At 37.0% G+C, this 27,416-nt stretch overlaps 1 protein-coding gene across 6 annotated transcripts in view; it reads left to right on the top strand.

Moving 5' to 3' along the window:
- The window catches only part of PLSCR4 (phospholipid scramblase 4), a 56,443-nt gene extending 39,949 nt beyond the window's left edge, over positions 1-16,494 (top strand). For 5 of the 6 annotated variants that reach the window (XM_033212392.1, XM_033212395.1, XM_033212393.1 and 2 more), the window contains 5 exons: positions 1,527-1,569; positions 2,568-2,794; positions 12,029-12,190; positions 13,598-13,756; positions 14,423-16,426. In XM_033212392.1, the coding sequence (XP_033068283.1) occupies positions 1,527-1,569; positions 2,568-2,794; positions 12,029-12,190; positions 13,598-13,756; positions 14,423-14,467 (636 nt within the window). In that variant the 3' untranslated portion in view covers positions 14,468-16,426. Of the gene's footprint in view, positions 1-1,526; positions 1,570-2,567; positions 2,795-12,028; positions 12,191-13,597; positions 13,757-14,422 lie in introns of all 6 variants that reach the window. The other variant, XM_033212391.1, reaches the window with a different exon arrangement.
- The last annotated feature ends 10,922 nt before the right edge of the window (positions 16,495-27,416 follow it).

Genomic DNA, 27,416 nt, shown 5'->3' on the forward strand with positions numbered 1-27,416 from the left:
AAGAAATTGCTGCCGCCAACCTGGGCTTCAGCCATCACCACCCTGACCAGTTAGCAGTCATTAACATAGAAACAAGACCCTCTACCAGCAAGAGGATTGTGACTAGCTGAAGTCTCAGATGATTGTTAGCAGTTTTTAGAAATACACTTTTTTTTAAATTAAGGTATGTACTTCTGTTAGAATTAATACTCTTATGTACACTGTAGACTACAGTATAGTGTAAACATAATTTTATATTCAGTAAGAAAATAAAACATTCAGGTGACTCACTTTCTTACAATAATTGCTTTATTGCATTGGTCTTGAACCAAACTTGTAATATCTTCAGAGTAAGCCTGTAGTTTATATTTTTACTTTTCACTTCTAGATTTTAATATCCTAGATTTCTAAAATGACCTATAAACCATTTTAGTAGCCACTTTTGGTATTTTATGTGGCATGTTTAGGTCTCCTTATGTAATTGTGTTTTTATAAAAGAAAAAGGTTTTAATTAAGCATGGATTGTGCCCTTTGTACCCTCCTGTAATTAATCACACCATAAAACAGTCATGTTTAGGTACGTTATTTTAATTTCATGTCTTACTACATTTGCATATTATTCATTAATTAATGTATTTAACCAATGTTTGGTGAAATATGGCACTTCAAGCAGTGTTCTGGGCTCAGGGATTAGGAATGGTCTAATGGTCTAAATGATGTAAAATTATCCAAATATAATCAGGGTATCCTCAAGAAGGTTTATTCTCTTCTGCTAGAATGTTCTCACATGTAACAGATAATGTGCCCATCAAGCTACTCATCTTTAGAATGATTCCTAAGATAGATATTTCTCAAATGGTATATACCTAGCCATCCTTTTCATGGGTTGCCATCTAAGAATGTTTCCTTTCTCTTCCCCTAATCCTATTCACGTGCTTCCTGGTGTCATAGACCCTTCCCTTATTAAAGTGTGCACTTGGGGAAGACCCTGGTATTTGTAGATCAAGTGAGCACAAGTCAGTGTATAAACCTCTGCTGGAAGTACCTGTAAAATAATATAAAATGGGACACTTCATGTGAGGTTCATCCTGGCTTGTTTGTTCTCCTTAAGCCACTGAGAGACTTCCCTTCTCTGTGGCTGGTCCATGTTAATCGTTCTGAACTTAACTAAACAACTGCAGGCTATGGATGACATGTGGAGAGACCAGTGAGTAGGGACTTATCTAGGAACAATCTGTAAGTACAGCTTCTTCTGATGTGATTACTACAACAAGTAGATGTTTTGTTTCTCTGATATAGCAGACAACTTTTTTAAAGTGGTACTGAAAGAAAGTGTTTTTCTAATATGGACAGCTCTGCTAATATCCATCTGATCAGATGCAGATAAGCTGATTTCAGTTGGTAAAATTTTTTTGATTCTATTGACTTTCAAAAATATATTTTGGTATCAATTGATGCATTTTAATATCTATTTCATCAGTTTATTTTACAAGGTTATTTTAATTCTGTTATTTCTGTCTTCTAATTGCTTTGTTTTATCCCAACAGTTGGACAACATACATGTTCTTCAGCATTTTGAGCCTCTGGAAAGTATGTATAATTTTTGTAGTGCTCAGCAGTATTTTAATCAGATGGAAATTTGCATTATCTAATATCTAGTTCCTTCTTTATATTGATCATGTTTTAGTGTTTCAAAGAAAAAAAACTGCTCTATTACCATATCTTCAAGAAAGTAATAAAGTGAATCATTTTGTATAATTGTATCCTTCTATACATCATAGAATCATAAGCTCTTAGATTTGAAAAGGGCTTACATTTTATCTGGTCAGTTGCCCTACACTTTACTCATTGTTCCTACTCCACATTTACCATTCAAAGATGAGTAAAAGAAGGAGCCAAGAGACTACATGAGTTAGCCAGGGACACCACAGTCAGCTAATCACCTCCAGAGCAGGAAATAGTATTTAAACCACAGTCAGCTAATCAGTGGCAGAGCTGGAAATAGAATCCAAAACCGCTGAATCGTAGTCCAGTGCCCTTGCTTTGGAAGTAAGAATAAAAGATCTGTCAAAATGATGCCTATTCTCAGTTCATTCTACAGGATTACGGACCCTCACTAAACCAGCTATGCACATTCATTTGGCCACCACGTAGGGCCTTTGACTTTTCTTGGTTTGTTTTCGTGTTTGTAATTAGTAATGACCCTACTCCTCAAAGCATGTTTTATGAACTGATTAATTAATGGTCAAATGTATAATTTCTTTTTAATGGTTTTATAATTAAAGCTTTCTAACTTCAGATACTCCAGGAATTGAAACAAAAGGGTTGTTTCAATCTTTTGTTTTATGTAGAACTTTTGTTAATGTTTACACTGAACTTCTTAAAAGAAATGTTTTACATTTTCACAATTGCTTAAATACTTTTAGATAATATGATTTTGGGGGTACTCTAATCAATTCTACATATTTCACCTGAAACTTTAAAAAAGCTATATTGCTTTAAGCCCTTAAGAAATACTAAACAAGGACTTTCTGAGGCCCATTTTAAATGTTTCTAATTTAAGATGACTTTCTCATTTTATTTTTTAGTGATGACACGTTTAGAAACTAATAATAGATATGATATTAAAAACAACTCAGACCAGATGGTTTACATTGTAACCGAAGACACGGATGACTTTACCAGGAATGCCTATCGGACACTAAGGCCCTTCGTCCTCCGGGTCACTGATTGTATGGGCCGAGAAATCATGACAATGCAGAGACCCTTCAGATGCACCTGCTGTTGCTTCTGTTGCCCCTCTGCCAGACAAGAGGTCAGAGAATGGAAGTCTGATTCACAGTTTGCTTCTGATCCAACTCTTCACGGCACAGTATGCTCCTTCCACTACACAGGGAGGACTTGCCCTGACCCTGCCAGCCAGAATAGAAGAAGATAGTTGGGAGAGAGAAAACCAAATTGTCTCACCTAAGGAAAATCATAGAGGATTGTTTCTTTTTGTTACTACTTTTTAGTGCTTAAATAAGTGGGTCAAGCACAGTTGGCATTGTGTAGTCAATAATTATGATTCCATCAGTTGCATCTACTTAATTAGAAATTTACCTACCACATTTATCTAAATGTACCTACCTATCACCAGATAAACTAATGCTAAATATAAACATATGCTTTTAGAATTGGAAGGGACTTAAATACACTTAGAGTACCCATCACAACCCATACCTTGCCACAGATAAAGAGTGGCTCAAAATTACTAAGTGGCTGAGGTGTTACACTTGGCCAAGGACAGGGCAGGAACTAGAATACAGATGTGCTGAGTTAACAGTGTGGTTACTCATTATCTGTGCATTTCTAAGAAAGTTATTTGCTGTAGGGGAAAGAAAAGCAGTTTTGGCGAGAAACGGAGTCTGAATTCTAGATATGTCAGCTACTTAAATCTGTAAAATTTAATTAGCCTGTTTGAGCCTTAGTGTTCTTATACATAAAGTGGGTAGTACAGTACATCATAGGATAACAGGAATACTTAAATGATCTGTTAAGTAACATCCTTTACTAAATATTAATTTTTTATATCCCTCTCTGAGCCTTATTTATCTGTAAAATAGAAATATTAATAATACTTTTCAGGTAGGATGATCATTTTAGGGATTAAGTCAATTCCTCGGCACAATTCCTAGCAAATAGTATAGTACCCAATGAATATTTTCTGTTGTTTCAGATATCTTACTCCTTTGTTACTATTATCTTTGTGATAACAACCTTATATCTGAAGTGAATACCTATTATCTTTGATCCTTTTGGATATAGTAGGCATTTATCTTTGTATTTATGAGTTAGATTTTTAAAATCAAAGCCTATAGATACAGCCTTCTGAAATTATAGGAAGCCAGAATAAAGGAAAGCAAATCAAAATTACATCTGGGGAGGATGGTTTACACCTATAATTCCCACACTTTGAGAGGCTGAGGTGGGAGGATCACTTGAGGCCAGGAGGTTGAGATCAGCCTGGGCAACAGAGTAAAACCCCATCTCTACAAAAATAAAAAATAAAAAAACATTGACCAGGCCTGGTGATGTGTGTCTGTGGTCCCAGCTACTTGGGTGACTAAGGTAGGAGGATCACTTGAGCCCAGGATGTTGAGGCTGCAGTGACTTATGATTGCACCACTTCACTCCAGCCTGGGTGACAGAGAAACCCTTACTCCTAAAAAAAAATTACAAGCCTAGTCCAATTTGTGACACTAAGTGTCTCATAACTTTACCCAGGATTTTTCTTTAGATTTATCCAGTTTTTCTTCTATTAATTTGTTTGTGTGTGTGTGTACATTTAGTTTATGCAGTTTTATCATTTGTGTAGATTCCTGTTTCCATCAGCACAATGCAAATACCAAACACTTCCATCATCACTAAAATCTTCTTTTGTCACCACATCCACCTTCCTCCCTCCTCTTTGTCCCTAACCCTTAATAACCACTAATCTGTTCTCTATATTTATAATCTTGTCATTTCGAGAATGTTAATTAAACAGAATAATATAGTATGTAACTTTCCAGGATTGATCTTTTTCACCCACAGTAATTACCTGGAGATTGAAACAAGCTGTTATTACTAGTTCATTCCTTTTTATGGCTGAGTACTATACCATGGTATGAATTTTTAAGGAATTTATTTTTGTACATTTTGATTTTTATCTCATAGGTTTAAACTTATATGAGATAGTTCTATGATGGTCTCAAATTTTATTATTATTATTATTATATTTTAAGTTCTAGGGTACGTGTGCATAACGTACAGGTTTGTTACATGTGTATACTTGTGCCATGTTGGTGTGCTGCACCCATCAACTCATCAGCACCCATCAACTCGTCATTTACATCAGTTATAACTCCCAATGCAATCCCTCCCCTCTCCCCTCTCCCCATGATAGGCCCCAGTGTGTGATGTTCCCCTTCCTGAGTCCAAGTGATCTAATTGTTCAGTTCCCACCTATGAGTGAGAACATGTGGTGTTTGGTTTTCTGTTCTTGTGATAGTTTGCTAAGAATGATGGTTTCCAGCTGCATCCATGTCCCTACAAAGGACACAAACTCATCCTTTTTTATGGCTGCATAGTATTCCATGGTGTATATGTGCCACATTTTCTTAATCCAGTCTGTCACTGATGGACATTTGGGTTGGTTCCAAGTCTTTGCTATTGTGAATAGTGCCGCAATAAACATACGTGTGCATGTGTCTTTATAGCAGCATGATTTATAATCCTTTGGGTATATACCCAGTAATGGGATGGCTGGGTCATATGGTACTTCTAGTTCTAGATCCTTGAGGAATCGCCATACTGTTTTCCATAATGGTTGAACTAGTTTACAATCCCACCAACAGTGTAAAAGTGTTCCTATTTCTCCACATCCTCTCCAGCACCTGTTGTTTCCTGACTTTTTAATGGTTGCCATTCTAACTGGTGTGAGATGGTATCTCATTGTGGTTTTGATTTGCATTTCTCTGATGGCGAGTGATGATGAGCATTTTTTCGTGTGTCTGTTGGCTGTATGAATGTCTTCTTTTGAGAAATGTCTGTTCATATCCTTTGCCCACTTTTTGATGGGGTTGTTTTTTTCTTGTAAATTTGTTTGAGTTCTTTGTAGGTTCTGGATATTAGCCCTTTGTCAGATGAGTAGATTGCAAAAATTTTCTCCCATTCTGTAGGTTGCCTGTTCACTCTGATGGTAGTTTCTTTTGCTGTGCAGAAGCTCTTTAGTTTAATTAGATCCCATTTGTCAATTTTGGCTTTTGTTGCCACTGCTTTTGGTGTTTTAGACATGAAGTCCTTGCCCATGCCTGTGTCCTGAATGGTATGACCTAGGATTTCTTCTAGGGTTTTTATGATATTATGTCTAACATTTAAGTCTCTAATCCATCTTGAATTAATTTTTGTATAAGGAGTAAGGAAAGGATCCAGTTTTAGCTTTCTACTTATGGCTAGCCAATTTTCCCAGCACCATTTATTAAATAGGGAATCCTTTCCCCATTTCTTGTTTTTGTCAGGTTTGTCAAAGATCAGATGGTTGTAGATGTGTGGTATTATTTCTGAGGACTCTGTTCTGTTCCATTGGTCTATATCTCTGTTTTGGTACCAGTACCATGCTGTTTTGGTTACTGTAGCCTTGTAGTATAGTTTGAAGTCAGGTAGCGTGATGCCTCCAGCTTTGTTCTTTTGACTTAGGATTGTCTTGGCAATGCGGGCTCTTTTTAGGTTTCATATGAACTTTAAAGCAGTTTTTTCCAATTCTGTGAAGAAACTCATTGGTAGCTTGATGGGGATGGCATTGAATCTATCAATAACCTTGGGCAGTATGGCCATTTTCACGATATTGATTCTTCCTATCCATGAGCATGGAATGTTCTTCCATTTGTTTGTGTCCTCTTTGATTTCACTGAGCAGTGGTTTGTAGTTCTCCGTGAAGAGGTCCTTCACATCCCTTGTAAGTTGGATTCCTAGGTATTTTATTCTCTTTGAAGCAATTGTGAATGGAAGTTCATTCATGATTTGGCTCTCTGTTTGTCTGTTACTGGTGTATAAGAATGCTTGTGATTTTTGCACATTAATTTTGTATCCTGAGACTTTGCTGAAGTTTCTTATCAGCTTAAGGAGATTTTGGGCTGAGACAATGGGGTTTTCTAAATATACAATCATGTCATCTGCAAACAGGGACAATTTGACTTCTTCTTTTCCTAACTGAATACTCTTGATTTCTTTCTCTTGCCTGATTGCCCTAGCCAGAACTTCCAACACTATGTTGAATAAGAGTGTTGAGAGAGGGCATCCCTGTCTTGTGCCAGTTTTCAAAGGGAATTTTTCCAGTTTTTGCCCATTCAGTATGATACTGGCTGTGGGTTTGTCATAAATAGCTCTTATTATTTTGAGATACATTCCATCAATACCAAATTTATTGAGCATTTTTAGCATGAAGGGCTGTTGAATTTTGTCAAAAGCCTTTTCTGTATCTATTGAGATAATCATGTGGTTTTTGTCTTTGGTTCTGTTTATATCCTGGATTACGTTTATTGATTTGCGTATGTTGAACCAGCCTTGCATCCCAGGGATGAAGCCCACTTGATCGTGGTGGATAAGCTTTTTGATGTGCTGCTGGATCCAGTTTGCCAGTATTTTACTGAGGATTTTTGCATCGATGTTAATCAGGGATATTGGTCTAAAATTCTCTTTTTTTGTGTGTGTGTCTCTGCCAGGCTTTGGTATCAGGATGATGTTGGCCTCATAAAATGAGTTAGGGAGGATTCCCTCTTTTTCTGTTGATTGGAATAGTTTCAGAAGGAATGGTACCAGCTCCTCCTTGTACCTCTGGTAGAATTCAGCTGTAAATCCATCTGGTCCTGGACTTTTTTTGGTTGGTAGGCTATTAATTATTGCCTCAATTTCAGAGCCTGCTATTGGTCTATTCAGGGATTCAGCTTCTTCCTGGTTTAGTCTTGGGAGAGTGTAAGTGACCAGGAAATTATCCATTTCTTCTAGATTTTCTAGTTTATTTGCATAGAGGTGTTTATAGTATTCTCTGATGGCAGTTTGCATTTCTGTGGGGTTGGTGGTGATATCCCCTTTATCATTTTTTATTGCATCTATTTGATTCTTCTCTCTTTTCTTCTTTATTAGTCTTGCTAGCGGTCTGTCAATTTTGTTTATCTTTTCAAAAAACCAACTCCTGGATTCATTGATTTTTTGGAGGGTTTTTGTGTCTCTATCTCCTTCAGTTCTGCTCTGATCTTAGTTATTTCTTGCCTTCTGCTAGCTTTTGAATGTGTTTGCTCTTGCTTCTCTAGTTCTTTTAATTGTGATGTTAGAGTGTCAATTTTAGATCTTTCCAGCTTTCTCTTGTGGGCATTTAGTGCTATAAATTTCCTCTACACGCTGCTTTAAATGTGTCCCAGAGATTCTGTATGTTGTATCTTTGTTCTCATTGGTTTCAAAGAACATCTTTATTTCTGCCTTCATTTCGTTATGTACCCAGTAGTCATTCAGGAGCAGGTTGTTCAGTTTCCATGTAGTTGAGCGGTTTTGATTGAGTTTCTTAGTCCTGAGTTCTAGTTTGATTGCACTGTGGTCTGAGAGACAGTTTGTTATAATTTTTCTTTTTGTACATTTGCTGAGGAGTGCTTTACTTCCAATTGTGTGGTCAATTTTGGAGTAAGTGTGATGTGGTTCTGAGAAGAATGTATATTCTGTTGATTTGGGGTGGAGAGTTCTGTAGATGTCTATTAGGTCTGCTTGCTGCAGAGATGAGTTCAATTCCTGGATATCCTTGTTTACTTTCTGTCTCATTGATCTGTCTGATGTTGACAGTGGGGTGTTTAAGTGTCCCATTGTTATTGTATGGGAGTCTAAGTCTCTTTGTAAGTCTCTAAGGACTTGCTTTATGAATCTGGGTGCTCCTGTATTGGGTGCATATATATTTAGGATAGTTAGCTCTTCCTGTTGAATTGATCCCTTTACCATTATGTAATGGCCTTCTTTGTCTCTTTTGATCTTTGATGGTTTAAAGTCTGTTTTATCAGAGACTAGGATTGCAACCCCTGCTTTTTTTTGTTCTCCATTTGCTTGGTAGATCTTCCTCCATCCCTTTATTTTGAGCCTATATATGTCTCTGCATGTGAGATGGGTCTCCTGAATACAGCAGACTGATGGGTCTTGACTCTTTATCCAGTTTGCCAGTCTGTGTCTTTTCATTGGAGCATTTAGTCCATTTACATTTAAGGTTAATATTGTGATGTGTGAACTTGATCCTGCCATTATGATATTAACTGGTTATTTGGCTCGTTAGTTGATGCAGTTTCTTCCTAGCCTCGATGGTCTTTACATTTTGGCATGTTTTTGCAATGGCTGGTACCGATTGTTCCTTTCCATGTTTAGTGCTTCCTTCAGGGTCTCTTGTAAGGCAGGCCTGGTGGTGACAAAATCTCTAAGCATTTGCTTATCTGTAAAGGATTTTATTTCTCCTTCACTTATGAAACTTAGTTTGGCTGGATATGAAATTCTGGGTTGAAAATTCTTTTCTTTAAGAATGTTGAATATTAGCCCCCACTCTCTTCTGGCTTGTAGAGTTTCTGCTGAGAGATCTGCTGTTAATCTGATGGGCTTCCCTTTGTGGGTAACCCGACCTTTCTCTCTGGCTGCCCTTAAGATTTTTTCCTTCATTTCAACTTTGGTGAATCTGGCAATTATGTGTCTTGGAGTTGCTCTTCTGGAGGAGTATCTTTGTGGCGTTCTCTGTATTTCCTGAATTTGAATGTTGGCCTGCCCTACTAGGTTGGGGAAGTTCTCCTGGATGATATCCTGAAGAGTGTTTTCCAACTTGGTTCCATTTTCCCCTTCACTTTCATGCACCCCAATCAGACATAGATTTGGTCTTTTTACATAATCCCATACTTCTTGCACGCTTTGTTCATTTCTTTTTCTTCGTTTTTCTTTTGATTTCTCTTCTCGCTTCATTTCATTCATTTGATCCTCAATCGCTGATACTCTTTCTTCCAGTTGATCGAGTCGGTTACTGAAGCTTGTGCATTTGTCACGTATTTCTCATGTCATGGTTTTCATCTCTGTGAGTTCATTTATGACCTTCTCTGCACTAGTTATTCTAGCTATCAATTCTTCCACTCTTTTTTCAAGATTTTTAGTTTCTTTGCGCTGGGTACGTAATTCCTCCTTTAGCTCTGAGAAGTTTGATGGACTGAAGCCTTCTTCTCTCATCTCGTCAAAGCCATTCTCTGACCAGCTTCGATCCGTTGCTGGTGATGAGCTGCGCTCCTTTGCAGGGGGAGATGCGCTCTTATTTTTTGAATTTCCAGCTTTTCTGCCCTGCTTTTTCCCCATCTTTGTGGTTTTATCTGCCTTTGGTCTTTGATGATGGTGACGTACTGATGGGGTTTTGGTGTGGGTGTCCATCCTGTTTGATAGTTTTCCTTCTAACAGTCAGGACCCTCAGCTGCAGGTCTGTTGGAGATTGCTTGAGGTTCACTCCAGACCCTGTTTGCCTGGGTATCAGCAGCAGAGGCTGCAGAAAATAGAATATTGCTGAACAGCGAATGTACCTGTCTGATTCTTGCTTTGGAAGCTTCCTCTCAGGAGTGCATTCCACCGTGTGAGGTGTGGGGTGTCGGTCTGCCCCTAGTGGGGAATGTCTCCCAGTTAGGATACTCAGGGGTCAGGGACGCACTTGAGCAGGCAGTCTGTCCCTTCTCAGATCTCAACCTCCCTGTTGGGAGATCCACTGCTCTCTTCAAAGCTGTCAGACAGAGTCGTTTGCATCTGCAGAGGTTTCTGCTGCTTCTGTTGTTGTTGTTATTGTTGTTGTTGTTTAGCTATGCCCTGTCCCCAGAGGTGGAGTCTACAGAGACAGGCAGGCTTCCTTGAGCTGCTGTGAGCTCCACCCAGTTCGAGCTTCCCAGTGGCTTTGTTTACCTACATAAGCCTCAGCAATGGTGGGCGCCCCTCCCCCAGCCTCGCTGCTGCCTTGTGGTTAGATTGCAGACTGCTGTGCTAGCAATGAGGGAGGCTCCGCGGGCGTGGGACCCTCCCGGCTAGGTGTGGGATATAATCTCCTGGTGGGCCCGTTTGCTAAGACCTTGGTAAAGCGCAGTATTGGGGTGGGAGTTACCCGATTTTCCAGGTGTTGTGTGTCTCAGTTCCCCTGGCTAGGAAAAGGAATTCCCTTCCCCCTTGCGCTTCCCAGGTGAGGCGATGCCTCGCCCTGCTTCAGCTCTGGCTGGTCGGGCTGCAGCTGCTGACCAGCACCGATTTTCCAGCACTCCCTAGTGAGATGAACCCAGTACCTCAGTTGAAAATGCAGAAATCACCTGTCTTCTGTGTCACTTGCGCTGGGAGTTGGAGACTGGAGGTGTTCCTATTCGGCCATCTTGCTCCGCCCCCTCCTCTCAAATTTATATATTTGTATATAGGTGTGAATTTATATATATGAACACTAATACCTTAATATAACAATTTATGAATCTGTGCAGTCCTATTCCATGTCCTGGGTAATCCTTTCCCCAGATTCTTATGAAAGTCCATGTAACACCAGAGAAATAGTCAGTAAAACTTTAACTTTGAGCTTTTACCAAATAATTTAATCTTTATGATCTATTATTATTAAACAGGAAGATCTTAATTCTTCACAAAATAATATTGTTGAAGATAAATAGCTAAAAACAGGGTAGTGGACAATATTTTAAAACTTAAAAAATGGCTTTATAATCGCATACACACATTTTGTTGTTTTCACAATATGTAATTTTCAAAATGCCTTTTTTGTCTTTTGTTTTCTGTTATAATTTTCGTGTCTGAGATTTGATTTTACCCTATTTCAAATCTAAAAAGTCAGCTTGTTACTGTTTCATAGACTGAGTCAGAAGAAATGAGAGTGCTAGGAAGGAGACAGAGAACGCTTTTACAGCACAGCAAGCAGCATAAGTGTGTAGGGTCCCCTCATCTCCAAGCTCTGAGGTTGACTTGGAGAAGCCTATTGCTTCCTCATTGTAAGCCTTTTATTTTTGAGTTATCCTGAGAAAGTTGTTCTTTCTGATGGAGAAGCAGTGTAGTGTAGTATAAAGAATAAGCCTTGAAACCGAGCCAACTTATCACTGTGCCACTTAGTCGTTACGTATTTTAGAAAGTGTTTAACATTTGCAAGCCTCAGTTTCCTCTTCTGTAAAATGGAGATTGAAATACTTATATTTTTCAGGGTTATGAATATTAGCTGTTTATGCAGCTTGCCAACACTGAGCTTGGACAACTGTCCATTATATAACAAGCTATATTTAAGCCTGCTGTTTGTCCCAGAAGCAAACACGACCTCATCCATTAAAACTTTTCACTGACATACAACCCGAAGAATGGCCTGGGTAAAATGGAAGGCTGTCACTCCCAACAATGATTTCCCTGGTCGTTGAATGAGTGAGGACACATCTAAGTTGTGTATGTGCATATGTGTGTGTGTATGTGTGTGCATGTGGCATCCTAACTTCTGTCACTGTTTTATTTGCAGCTGGAGGTGCAGTGTCCTCCTGGCGTCACCATTGGCTTTGTTGCGGAACACTGGAACCTGTGCAGGGCTGTGTACAGTATCCAAAATGAGAAGAAAGAAAATGTGATGAGAGTTCGTGGCCCATGCTCAACTTATGGCTGTGGTTCAGATTCTGTTTTTGAGGTGAAACTATGTAAAAATAGTGTTTCTGATATTTTTCCTACCCATATTAACAGACCGTGGAAAGGTCTGGTTGTAGACAATTTTTTTTTAATGTGAATGAATAACATAGTGTGAGGAAAGAGTTAATTAACCAGTTGACATCAAAAGATTTTAAATTATTCTTAGTGGATTGTTTGAGGTTTTCCAAAATGAGAGCTTTTTTTATGACTTCAGTGCTTGATAAAAATAAAAGGAAATCATTTAAAACATTAAATATTCTGAGAGTAAATAGCTTGACCTAATTCATTTATTCTATTCTCAGCTATATGTAATTAACCATTTTTTCCCATAGATTTTCTAGTCTGGGAATATAGGCTGTAAGTAATGCCGATGCCCAACATGTCACAGAACATACCAAGTACTCCCTAAGGCTGTGGAAATACTTATTTACAGGATACGGGTCTGTCAGCATCCTCAAGAAATTGGATAACACTAACAACATGTTTAAAACTTATAATAGTTATAACATTTTTTGAATAAAAGGAAAAATTACTTTGTTTTGCCTTTATCTCACTGGCTACAAAATGTTGGTTCATTACCCTGCAAGTCTGACAAAGGAAATTCCTAGAAATATTTCCTGGGCTTCTTAAAGAATGTTTTTTGAATGCCTTACAATTAGGCAAGACTCATCGTCTTCAAAACTGGTTGTTCCTATGTTTCCTATGATACTCAAGAAACTTTCCTTAGTTCTTATTTTCTATCACTATATCATTAAGCATTGCTTATGTATTAAAAGAGCAATGTAGATAAGCCAAATTGCTAGGGCAGGGTGTGTGTGATCATTCCTGTTGTCAAGTGACATTAGAAGTTAGTATTTGGATATTTTTCCTGTGACAAGTGCCAGGTTTCCCCTTTTAGAAACTGAAGCTCTTTGGTATCTGGCCATATATTAAGTAGACAAGGTATATTTGTCTCACAAAAACTTAAGTGATGTGAAGTGCACAGTACTTTTTTCCTGGTGTTTGCTCGTAGGTTTCCCTAGATTGGAAGTGATTCTCTCCCAGTTCCCACCCTTTGCTGTATTGAGAATAATTTCATAATCAGTTCAAATCATACCTCTTCTTAAAAAGTCTCTTAATAACTCATTTGAAGATGAAGAAAGAGCAGCAGTCTGAGACTTTTAAGATATACCCCAGGTCAGTTATTAACCAGTTGCAAGGCACTTAACCCTTTTTGGCTATTATTTTCTCATTTCAAATTATATGATTACATAGTCTTTTTCTGCATTGTATTTATGTTATGTGATAACATAAATACAATGTTATCTCCTATGTTATCTGACAACATAAATACAATGATATGCAGAACATTAAAACCTGTGCTTCAATGCGTTTCAGTCATCATAAAGGCACATTCTTGTCATTCCAGGTCAAATCCCTTGATGGTGTATCCAACATCGGCAGTATTATCCGGAAGTGGAATGGTTTGTTGTCAGCAATGGCAGATGCTGACCATTTTGACATTCACTTCCCACTAGATCTGGATGTGAAGATGAAAGCCATGATTTTTGGAGCTTGCTTCCTCATTGTAAGCCTTCTATTTTTGAGTTATCCTGAGAGAATTGTTACTTCTGATGGAGAAGAAACAGTGTAGTGTAGTATAAAGAAGCCTTGAAACCAAGCCAACTTATCGCTGTGCCACTGACTAGTTACATGTTTTAGAAAGTGTTTAACACTTGCAAGCCTCAGTTTCCTCTTCTGTAAAATGGAGATTAAAATACTTACAATTTTCAGGGTTATGAATAGTAGCTATCATGAGTAAAATGACCAGGAGAGTACTTGGTTAACACTAGGTATCCAATGGTTATAATTGTCATCATTGCATGTTGTCATTCTCAATACTTAAAAATGCCTAGCCTATGATTTCTTAATGAAATAACTCTAAAGAAGACGTCTCATAGCTCCTTCCTTTCTGCCTGTCAGGGTTCTCCTTGGGGTTGTCCAATCCTTAGATTATGAAGTTTTTCCTCTTTTTAATGATGAGCTTCAGTTAATTGGCACTTAAAATGGAAAACTAACAGTTCCAAATCTGTAACTGTTGCTCTTTAGAGCAGGTCCTCTTCATAAATATTTCCCTAAATTGATTTATTTTAACTGGAATGGGGGAATCCCCTAATAAATTACAAAGGCTAATACTGCATGCATTATACTTAATTGTCTATATATCTACATATAATTCTTTTTCCAATTTCAGGACTTCATGTACTTTGAAAGATCTCCACCACAACGTTCAAGATAGAGAGACACAGCAAAGCCATCAACTATGGTTGATTTTGAAAAATGGAAAAGTTGTCAATACTCAGTTATTTGCAAGTGTATTTCTTTGCTTTGTAGAGTATTTTTATTGGGTGTTAATTTTGACAGCTGAGAGTGTGCTTGCAAGAACACAATCTAAAAGTGTGTTTCAACTGAGTGTCTCTCTAGTAGAATAGGAGTTCATCCTAAAAAGCTGTGACTCATTAGCCCAGTAAACATACAAAGTAAGCTTAAAACACTATAAACCTGAGATAAGGGAAAATGAATCCAGAGTTCTCATATTAATAGATAGTGAAATAATAAAGCTTTTTAGAGCAAACTTTGTTGGGATAAAACAACCTGGCTTCTGTCCCTAACCCTTTCCTACCTTCCCTCTCCATCAACATGTCCTCCTACTGAAGACAAACTTGTTTCAATGATAGTCTTCATCTTTAAAAACAAAAAGGCAAGCAGACAGAAATAATGATGTTTTCTTGTACTAAGAAGGTACTACTTATACACATGTATCAAAACCTCATTCTGCAAAGTTTTTGAAGGTTTCAGTGGGAAATTTGATTTTATTACAAAATAAAACATTTCATTAATGTTAAGGTTTATATATTCCACACCTGTTTTCTCATTTACTGGCATGGATGATCAGGAGCTGCCTATGCATGAAGGCAGAATCAGACTATCAGGAAAGGAGCTGGCCAGGGCCTCAGGCAATCAAGATCTCTGAGCAACTTAGAGACTTTGGTGTCATTATATGAAGCTTGCGTTTAATACATTTGTAAATTCATAACCTCTCTTGGTCACAGACACCTTATATATAAAATAAGTTCCCAAATCTCTAAGATTGCCTGGTACACCTTTTTATCTCATTTGATATGATACCCAGAAGAGATCTTTTTTTTTTTTTTTTTTTTCAAGAAGATACTTGGTTATTGTCATGCTGTTCTCATGGTAAGAACTGGAGTTACAATTTTAAATTTGGAAATATGACATTTTATGTAGCACTTTATAAAAAGTGAAAGCGACAAATTCCACTGCTGCTTAATACTGCTTTACTTCTTTTTATTGACATGATAGATAAATATGTATATACACAGAGTAATAATAATAAAACACAGTAAACATTCTATTTCTTTATGGTCTACAGCATGCCAGTAAATAATATGTAGGACCAATAATAAATTATCAATTACACATTTTTGTGTTAACTAATTAAAAGCATAGTGTATAAGTGAGTACACTTTAATTAACTTGCTTCTGTTGCACTTTAGTTTTCTACCTGCATATGGACTGCATTTTTTCAACACAGTCAGTATGTAGAATGGGATGTATTCTGCTGCTGCTGCCTATTAAATAAAGCCTGAGTGTTCTTAGATGGGGTTATTCTGAGATGAGGGTCTTAGCCTACAGTTCTTTTTGAAATGAAAGAAAGGTGCTTTGTTTTTTAATTATATTCATCTTTTCAGGGTAAATTTGTTTTGCTGAGTTTCTTGTAATGCTCATTTTTACATGCTGCTACTAGCTTTTTTTAAAAAAAGTAAAAGTTGCTGCTTTCTAAAATGTTAATTGCCTTATATTTGAAAGTGCCATTGTAATCGTAAGTAGACTATGTATTTCCTATAATGATGTCTGATATTTAAATAGGAAATCTGACAAACAATATTCACAAAGTTTAACCATATAAACTTTTTATTTTTAACTTGCCTGAATCCCTATATTCCAAAACCTGCTGCATCATAATAAATACATCTATATATATTTAGCATAAGATGTGATATTTTAAATTTCTTTTTGAAAAAATTATATTTGTGTCTCTTAGAGTTAAAACTTTCTTTCTTTATAAAATATTGTCATATGTCATAGTTTTAATACAATTCACATAATTTCTATATTTCTTAATGATATTTTATTGTGTAAAATTGATCAGGTTGATTAAAACAATTCTCTGGAATTTATGCTTTCATGCTTTTTCATATTGTTTATGGCTTTTAAATAAATATACAATGCTTAATAGTAAAACACTGTTTTATTTTTTGACTTTGAATCTTCACATATTTTTTTCACATGGATTTTGAAGTAATTTTTATTGATTATTAGGTTTATTCAAGGCCTTTGCTTTCTAATATAAATGTAATATTATTAAAGTCATTTCTGTAGTGTTGCTTAATAGTAACTAGCTTTCTTATATGACCAAGTTATTTGTAAATGCTTATTTCTAATTCTCCTAAGATACATTTAAATTTCAAGTGTGATTTCAGTGTCAGTATATCATGAAGAAAAAAGTTACTAGAATTTGTAACTGTCAGTGAAGGATGCATTTTACAACATTTTTTCTAAATGACCAGATTTTCCAGAAATTATACAAAGATCAGGTTATAAGACGTATTTAATAGCCTATTTTTCTGAGCAACCAGATATTAAATCAAATTCAGGTATAGAATAATCAGAGTGATTCTAGAGTATGGTATGTTGCTCCTGTTGGAGCAGCTGGCTACTTTTCAGTCTTTTTCAGGTTGGATTTAATTTATATTGAAAGAAGCAAGCTTAGAAACCCCTAAGAAGTCTGGATTTAATAAACTAATATCAAATTCAGCTGTTTGGCTAGTGATAGCTAATGTTAAAAATGGATCTTTTTCCATAACTTCACAGAATGCATTTCCCATTTTCTTCTAGGGCTCTTAAATTGTAAATCTCAAAAAGGGAAAAGCAGAGTGATACACTCCAAAGTAGTCAAAGTAAGGCAGAATAATATACTATGTGATAACATGTGGCATAGTTAATAATAGCACATGGTAGGTAGGTATTTACTCAGTTTCTGCTAAATGAATAAAAATATAGTAAGTTGATATATATTTGAAATATTTGCTATAGTTGTCAGTAAAACTTTTTGTTATCCTTTCCACTATTTCATTCCATCAATACTTTACTGAACATTTGCTAAATTCAGACACTGAGCTATTTCTTAAGGCAGAGAAAAATACAAAAGTTAAAATATGTAATTACTACTCTCAGGGGCTCACAGGCTAGTGGACAAGATAGACTTTTAAACTTTTTTTTTTTTTTTAGACGAAGTCTCGCTCTTGTCTCCCAGGCTGGAGTGCAATGGTGTGATCTCAGTTCACTGCAACCTCCGCCTCCCGGGTTCAAGCGATTCTCCTGCCTCAGCCTCCTGAGTAGCTGGGATTACAGGGGCCCACCATCACGCCTGGCTAATTTTTGTATTTTTAATACAGATGGGATTTCACCATGTTGGCCAGGCTGGTCTCGAACTCCTGACCTCAAGTGATCCACCTGATTTGGCCTCCAAAAGTGCTGAGATTACAGGCGTGAGCCACCGCGCCAAGCCAAGACAGATTTTTAAACAAACAAAACACATTTTTGAGGACAACAATGAACACATGCTCAGTGGAATGTTGGCACACTCAGTAAAGGCCATGTCATTAGCACCATCTCAAGTGTTGCATAATATATTTTTGTCCCAATTAATGAAACAGTTAAGGCAGGCTGTTTGTGTCATATGCCCAGAGAAACTTCCTGTTCCTGCTGGAGGTAAGTAAGATGCACTTTATAGCTATATCTGCAAGCCGAACGCATGGCGGGTATAACTGAAAATGTCGGTTTTTCTAATTTCATCAAGCAAAGCAGGGATTGATTGTTTATTATAGTAAACTGTGAGTACAGGACAATGTCTGAAATATCTAAGATGCTCAATAAATATTGGTGAGTAAATGGAAATTTCAAATCTGTGTATGACACGGTGCTAGGTGTTCAAGAAGATAGAAAGGAACATGTAGTCTATCCCTCAGCAAGGATAAAGCAAGTAGATAAATAATTGTAGCACAAAGCTAAGTAATTATTACATAAAATAAATACGGTGGTTTTTCTTTTATGTGTATTACTGGATTCTCGCAACTATATCATGAGGTAAACATCAATCTCATTTTTCAGAGGAAGAGCAAACCTCATCAACAGGTGATAGTACCAAGAAGATAGAAGTGCTATAAGGAGTCCCTGCTGTAATTGTAATGAAGGAAAACCAAAGGGTTGGATAAAAGGTGAGATACATGAAAGTTCCTAGAGCTAGAGGAGCTACTTCCACCTAGAGGTGGAACTTAGTTAATGCAAGAATTTGTAGAGCTGCCCAGTCTCAAGGTTCCAACCAGAAATCTGATGAGGTCAATTGTCCTAATCCTGTGTCCCAGCTGCCCAGAGTAGGTTCGTGGTGAGTGTTCACTAGTGTGTGTAATGACGGTGGGGAAGGTGCTAGAGCTGGGGAGATGGTGATGCCTTTGCACATATCTAAACAAAAAAATAAATTGCAAATTCTAAAAACATGTGCTGCCATTGGCTGGCTTAATAGTTGCCCATTACATTTCTTGCTCTTCTTACTTGTACTGCTCTTCAGCAAAGAAGCCAGTTGTAAAATCATGTAATTTGGGGATATATAACTGCTACCTTTACCCAAAGATTGAATTCTAGGCCAGATGTTGGATGTGCATCTGGGGCACATATGGAGAAAAAACAACCTAATTATGAGATAAGTGGGATGATGCAACTACCTATAATAACTAGTGAAAATGACGAAGACTATAAAACCAGCCAGCTCTATTTAATGCTTCCTATAAGCCAGACACTGTTCCAGTTCTAAAGACTTTCCATATATTAACCCATTTAATTCTCATAACCCTATGAGATACATTACTATAATGATTCCCATTTTACAAAATAGAAAATGAAGATTTAGGTATCTTGCACAAAGCCACTCAGCTAGCTGTATATCCACAAAGCTGTTATTTGACTGCCCAAAGCACTGAGAAGCAAAAAGAATAAAGCTGGAGGGATTACATTACCTGACTTCAAATTATATTACAAAGCTGTAGTAACCAAAACAGCATAATACTGGTATAAATATCCAGAGGCTACACTCCAAATTTTTATGCCTTGTTTTTCTTTCATCTCTGTAATCTTTTATTTCTTATCTGATAACCCAGAAATACAGGGAAACAGAAATAGAGGAGAAAGGTGGCATGCTACTTCATGTGTTTTAAAATTTAGGACTGTGCCCGGGAAATCTAAGAGACTCAGAAGTCTTGTCTGAGGGTAGTTCTCTCCAGAGAGGCTTACCTTTGCTCCTACTGGTGCCTCAGTGGTATTACCAGCTGATGACCATTTTTTTGTATTATTTCTTCCGTTTGGTGTTTCCCAAGTCATGTATATATTTCAAATATGAACCCCTAAATGATGTGGACAAATCTTGGTTTATGAATTCTCAGGGAACAGATTTTTCCCTACCTGTAGCAGAGGTCAAAACAATCAGGTTTTCTCTTAATTTCTATTTGCCAATTTTTCCATTTCACTTTTTACACTGGAGTGTGTCCCTTTGAGACTTTCCACTTTACTGGGGGTCTCTCTTCTAATACCAACCCTTGCCTAAGCCCAAGACCTCACTTCCAGCCTCATGGTGGTGGATAAAATCAAAGTCCCTTGCTAATAAGCATTGGTGACTCCTTCCATTTGAGAAGCCAAAGAAAACGTCAAACTAAGCTTAATAGTAAGAAATTTCCCATTATTCTTTATTTTTGACTTCTGCTAAAGTCTTGTACTCCCCCAAAATCTACACTTTGCAGCTAAATGCCCTTTGGTTATATTTCAGCCCAAATTTAGGTGTTCTATGGAAAGAGGGTTTTAAGATTATCTAGTCTGCAACATTGCTAGCAATGTGAGTGACCTATTTTTTTAAACTGCACATGATTTTTACAGTGAAATATTCAGAGGAAAGTTCTTTAACACAAAATCGTATAATATGGAAACTTGCAACTTATTACTATTTGTTATACCTAACTTACAGCTAAATCTTTATTTTTCTCTTTGAGTAGAATTATCTATCATATTATTAAGTTCCAGATTCTCTTAAAATGCTTAATATTTCTAGTACTACTGTGAAGTAAAAGACATTTATTTAAAATTGTGTCAGCTCTTCTATGACCCAGGCTTAGGCAAATTTATTTTAGGAAATTATAGGAGCAATCTTTTCCTTAAATAGTTTTGAAAACATGATGCTCAAATTGCCTTAGCTAACAATCACTAACATAATTTACATGAGTTTTAGCTTTTTTCATTATGGCAGATAAAAGATAATATAGTTAGAAATCAGACCATTTTAAAACCTCTTGATTTTACAGAAATAAACGAGTAGAGAGTGCTAGAGAGAAGCAAGTAGAGTGACAAAATATTTATTTGGCTTTGCTACTCCTTGCTCCATGTCAGAAAGCTGAATAAAACAAGATACAATAGGGGGCAGCACCAGCTCGTGGATTTTTTTATTAAACTCTGCTCATTTTTTTAATCCAAGAATGTATCAGTACCAATCTATACATTTTAATGAATAGAATCAGTGAATTTTAAAATCAGAAGTAGTATTAAGGACCGTCTGCTCTCCATTCTAATACACAAGTGAAGGAAGGGAGAGGCCCAGGTGATGTGTCTAAAATTACATTGAGAGCTAGCAATCAAACCAGAACTAAAAATACAGATCGCTATTTTGATTCCAGTTTCCGTGCCGCCACAGCAAAAATTTAGCAGAGATTTAAAGCATTTTAAAGCAACATCTTTCATAACATTGAGATTTTAAGCATGAAAAAATTAAAACCCAGTTTCAAATTATTCTAATGTTCAAAATCTTTTTTAAGCACATACTCATGGTGTCTACCTCCATAAATCATTTTAATTTCAGAGGTTTTCTAACTATAAAGGAGAAACGAAATTACTATGTTATGAAAACAGCAACAAAACATTTAAAATGTGTGTGTCCCAGGTAACATAATTTTTTATTTATTCCTCCACTCATACACTGATAAACCTCTTCTTCCGTAGTCACCACGCACATCTGAGTTCAATTTCTTTATTCAAATATATATTTTTACATTTTTTTGTTAAAAACTATTAATTGATAGATTTTCCTGCTTTGAGGAGATGTAATTGTTACTTAAAACGAGAATGTTAGATGGGCACAGACAGAATCAAGCCATTATTTGAACAGGAAAAGGAAAATATGGCGAATGGGTATGGAATGCAATCTGCCCAGCTATGACCCAGCCTACCTAGTGGCCTGACAGATGACATCGAATGGACAATGTAGCTGGGGATGTGGGGATATTTTTTTCAAAAGTCTGGTAAATCAGATGACAGCTATGAAGATTTTTCCTGGCCATGCTCAGGGTCTATTTTATTACTTTGAATTACTTAGATATTATTATTTTTTCTAATATTTATAACATTTCTGTTTTGTTTTCTGTTTACTGTGTTTGTGTATCTCTCTTAATTCTATATGGCTTTATGCATTTCTGTTTACAAAGTATTCATGCCACCTGTTTGAGTTAAAATCAGAGGGCCTGCCTGGACATAGAAATCAGGGGGAGATTATGTCATTTACTTCAATGATAGCTCTGTAAATTTCAAAAGGAAGCTATGTTTATATTGCTGGTATTTTGAGAGATTACTTTGTCAATGAAATCCATTGGAAATAGATATCAGAGGAAAACAGAAATCATTTTTATCCTGATAAGGCTGTTTTAAGAATATGCCATATATTCCGGCAACAATAGGTTTGCAGAATGGCATAGAATCAGTTGCCCTCCCTGTCTCAGGCAGAGATGGAAAAGCAGAGGGGTTCCTGGTAGAGGCTTATCTCTGTAATATTACCCCCTGGAGGAGGTAGGACTGTGTGTGCCCTTCAGATAGGCTGCCTCCCCAAAGAGAGGCAAAAAGAAGGAATTGAACTACTCATGCTGTTTTTTCTTTCAGAGGGCAGAGAATGGTCAGGAGTGTTCTGTAATGCCACTATCTCACATGGGAATGTCAGGAGTGAGGAATGATTGTGGGAGAGGTGCGCTTGTCTGTTGAAGTCTTCCCTAATGTTATAGCTTCTGATTTCATTGATTCACATTGAAGCCTGGAATAAACACAGTATTTCCTTTCAGCTAGGTGTGGAAACATGGCAAAGTTCTGGCCCATTAAAAGTGAAATGTGGCAACTTCTTTAAAAGTTAAGTGGCGTATATCTTTTGCTTCTATTTATTCTTTCCTGCTTCTTGTGGACTCCAGTGTCAATGTAAAGGCTGACAGCAGAATACCTTTCCTGGACCATGAGCTGATCTTGGGAATGTAAACCATGAATAGTAAAACAAGTTAGAAGAAACTTGGATTGCTGAGGATTTCTTCGATAAAGTAATGCCACCACAGAGCTGCCGTATGATTCCTAGACTGTTTTCACTGAAGAAATAAAATGTTTAAATAAAATCTTTTGGAGGGGCCTCTTATCTGCATCTAAACCCAATAATGAAATACTTATCTCCCAACATACAAGCTTTTAAAATATGTAAGCCCTACAAGACAGGGATGCCGTCTCACCACTCCTATTCAACATATGTTGGAAGTTCTGGCCAGGGCAATCAAGCAGGAGAAAGAAATAAAGGCTATTCAATTAAGAAAAGAAGAAGTCAAATTGTCCCTGTTTGCAGATGACATGATTGTATATTTAGAAAACCACATCTTCGCAGCCCAAAATCTCCTTAAGCTGATAAGCAACTTCAGCAAAGTCTCAGGATACAAAATCGATGCGCAAAAATTACGAGCATTTCTATACAACAATTACAGACAAACAGAGAGCCAAATCATGAGTGAACTCACATTCACAATTGCTTCAAAGAGAATAAAATACCTAGGAATCCAGCTTACAAGGGATGTGAAGGACCTCTTCAAGGAGAACTACAAACTACTGCTCAATGAAATAAAAGAGGACACAAACAAATGGAAGAACATTCCATGCTCATGATAGGAAGAATCAATATCGTGAAAATGGCCATACTGCCCAAGGTAATTTATAGATTCAATGCCATCCCCATCAAGCTACCAATGACTTTCTTCACAGAATTGGGAAAAAAACTACTTGAAAGTTCATACGGAACCAAAAAAGAGCCTGCATTGCCAAGATAATCCTAAGCCAAAAGAACAAAGCTGGAGGCATCACGCTACCTGACTTCAAACTATTCTACAAGGCTACAGTAACCAAAAGAGCATGGTACTGGTAACATAACAGAGATACAGACCAATGGAAGAGAACAGAGCCCTCAGAAGTAATACCACACATCTACAGCCATCTGATCTTTGACAAACCTGACAAAAACAAGAAATAGGGAAAGGATTCCCTATTTAATAAATGGTGCTGGATAAACTGGCTAGCCATATGTAGAAAGCTGAAACTGGATCCCTTCCTTACCCCTTACACAGAAACTAATTCAAGATGGATTAGAGACTTAAATGTTAGACCTAAAACCATAAAAACCCTAGAAGAAAACCTAGGCAATACAATTCAGGACATAGGCATGGGCAAGGACTTCATGTCTAAAACACCAAAAGCAATGGCAACAAAAGCCAAAATTGACAAATGGGATCTAATTAAACTAAAGAGCTTCTGCACAGCAAAAGAAACTACCATCAGAGTGAGCAGGCAACCTACAGAATGGGAGAAAATTTTTGCAATCTGCCCATCTGACAAAGGGCTAATATCCAGAATCTACAAAGAACTTAAACAAATTTACAAGAAAAAATCAAACAACCCCATCAAAAAGTGGGTGAAGGATATGAACAGACACTTCTCAAAAGAAGACATTTATGCAGCCAACACACACATGAAAAAATGCTCATCATCACTCGCCATCAGAGAAATGCAAATCAAAACCACAATGAGATACCGTCTCACAGCAGTTAGAATGGCGATCATTAAAAAGTCAGGAAACAGCAGGTGCTGGAGAGGATGTAGAGAAATAAGAACATTTTTACACTGTTGGTGAGACTGTAAACTAGCTCAACCATTGTGGGAGACAGTGTGACGATTCCTCAAGGATCTAGAACTAGAAATACCATTTGACCCTGCCATCCCATTACTGGGTATATACCCAAAGGATTATAAATCATGCTCCTATAAAGACACATGCAGACATGTGTTTATTGTGGCACTATTCACAATAGCAAAGACTTGGAACCAACCCAAATGTCCATCAGTGATAGACTGGATTTAGAAAATGTGGCATATATACACCATGGAATACTATGCAGCCATGAAAAAGGATGAGTTCATGTCTTTTGTAGGGACATGGATGAAGCTGGAAACCATAATTCTCAGCAAACTATCACAAGGACAGAAAACCAAACACCGCATGTTCTCACTCATAGGTGGGAATTGAACAATGAGAACACTTGGACACAGGATGGGAACATCACACACCAAGGCCTGTCGTGTGGTGAGGGGAGTGGGGAGGGATAGCATTAGGAGATGAACCTAATGTAAATGATGAGTTAATGGGTGCAGCACACCAATATGGCACATGTATACATATGTAACAAACCTGCACGTTGTGCACATGTACCCTAGAACTTAAAGTATAATGATAATAATAAAAAAAGGATAAATAAAATATGTAAGCCCTAAGTCAGATGTTCATTTTTAAAAATATATCTAAGGGTTGATACATTTAACCTAATTGATGGTTACAATTTTTCTATCTAGGACATATTCTTTTCAGAGTATAAGCATATAATTCTCCATATTTTGGTAAATGATTAAAAATTTTGGTAAATGATTAAAAATGATTAAAAAGTTAGAAATAGATCAAGGTTTTAACAGCAGTTACCTCTGGAAAGTAGATTTTGGGTTCATATTTGTTTTAGATTTTTCTGCATTACTTGAATTTATAAGAAAAATATTAAATTCAAAATATTAATATTAATTTCAAAAATATAAGAAAAAAATTAATTTCTTTTGAGATATATTATAACTAGAAATCCTATACCTGGAAAGGCCAGGGGATGCCATTTTTAGGCTATAATTTAGGGCTTTCTAATGAAGAAACATTAACATTTCCTGAAAACTTTTTAGTAATACCAATACAGGGGTCTTGCCTGTAGACATTGATTTAATTGTTCTTGGTGGGATCTGGACATGGGTATACTTAAAAGTTCCCTAAATGTTTGTTACATGTAGGGCAAATTAAGAAACACTGGACTTCAGTCACCAGCTCCTCACTGTTGTACATGAGTCACCTGGAATACTTTGAAAAATCCCACACCCTGGCAGAATTCCAAAGCCACTGCACTGGCATCTGGAGTTTTTCAGGTGATTCTAATGTCGAGACAAGTTTGGCAACAGCTGTTACTGCCTGAAAGCCTCCAGGAAACTTTCCGTCAATTTGCATGTAAGCCAAAAAAATAAACTGTCTTGCTTTTATCTGTGTTTTTAGCCAAGTTGCTAGATGAAATACAGGTCCTATTAAATGTGAATTTTAGACATCAATTTTTTTTTTTTTTTTTTTTTTGAGATGGAGTCTCGCTCTGTCTCCTGGGCTGGAGTGCAGTGGCCGGATCTCAGCTCACTGCAAGCTCCGCCTCCCAGGTTCACGCCATTCTCCTGCCTCAGCCTCCCGAGTAGCTGGGACTACAGGCGCCCGCCACCTCGCCCGGCTAGTTTTTTGTATTTTTTTAGTAGAGACGGGGTTTCACCGTGTTAGCCAGGATGGTCTCGATCTCCTGACCTCGTGATCCACCCATCTCGGCCTCCCAAAATGCTGGGATTACAGGCTTGAGCCACCGCGCCCGGCCTAGACATCAATTTTTAATAAAAGAATGTCACATGCAATATTTAAGACACACAGAAAAATCATTCATTGCTTATCTGAATGTCCTTGAATGCAATCAAATTTAATTGGGGTAGGTACTTCCTGTATTTCTCAATATTTTGATTTGTCAAATCTGACAACCCTACAAACAAAACACAACAGTACTCTAAAAATCACTAAAAAGCAATGCAAATTTTCTCTGTATGTAAAGGAGTGTTAAGGAGACCGAACACTGAGGAGAAAGCAAAGAGAAATCACCTTGCTAATGCCCAGTAATACCTCCAAGAAGTCTTCATTCATCTCCCTTCCTGAATAATGCTAAGCTTTATAACAACTGGCTTAGTTTCTTTGCTATATGCCCTCACTCAACTCAGTAATTAGGCAACTCCCAAACTCTACTCCTATTACCTCCATCCCTACCCTCATACCTTCCTCCTTTTGATCAATTCAACCTATTACAGTTTTTGCTAATAATTTTTTTCCTGAACCACACAAAAAAGTTGCAGATCAAGAAAATGCACATATAGGCTAGCTGGTGTGTTTGCAGAATTATTGGGACCCCTTTTCCATGTATCATACCACTTTTATTGATGTGGAAATGTAAGCTTAAGAGGACAGTGAAATTCAAGTAAATTTATCTCCTGACTGATGTTTTCAGTGCCATTTTTGAATATAAACCAGAGAGTCTCTTTCCATAATGGTCTAGAGAGAGAATGAAGGACTATTATCTCTGCCAACTATTACATTTCATTTTCTGGAATTCTCCATCAACCACACAAACTGTGATGATAGGTAACAAATATACAATAAGAGCACAACAAGCACTTGAAGTATAAGTGTCTAATGCTCATTTTGGGGATAGGAAAGAATATATATGTTAAGTTTTGGATGTGTTCTACAGAAACATTGTGATATATTAGAGTGTATTAAATTTTGTGGGGCCCAGACGGTGGCTTGAGTCCAGCAGCCAGCCTTACTAAGTAACCTTAGGTGGGACACAAAGCTCTGTGCTCTTCCACTTTTGCATCTGTAAATTAAAGTCATAATGCCTGAATTGTTTTGATAACAGTGTGATTGTGAGAACTAAAATGAGATAATATATGTGGATAAGGCTGGCCCTTGGAAACATTAGCATTTTTACTAAGTAAAAGCAAAGAAGGAAGTGTAGTAACTGCTCTAGTTTTGTTCTATACAAGGTTAACTTAGGCTCTTGGATAGTCTTTTATGAGCTATCAAGGCAAATGGACCCAGAAATATTCTCAAGGAATAA

Source organism: Trachypithecus francoisi, unplaced genomic scaffold (assembly GCF_009764315.1).
Source record: "Trachypithecus francoisi isolate TF-2019V2 unplaced genomic scaffold, Tfra_2.0 Lachesis_group0, whole genome shotgun sequence".
NCBI classification, from domain to species: domain Eukaryota; kingdom Metazoa; phylum Chordata; class Mammalia; order Primates; family Cercopithecidae; genus Trachypithecus; species Trachypithecus francoisi.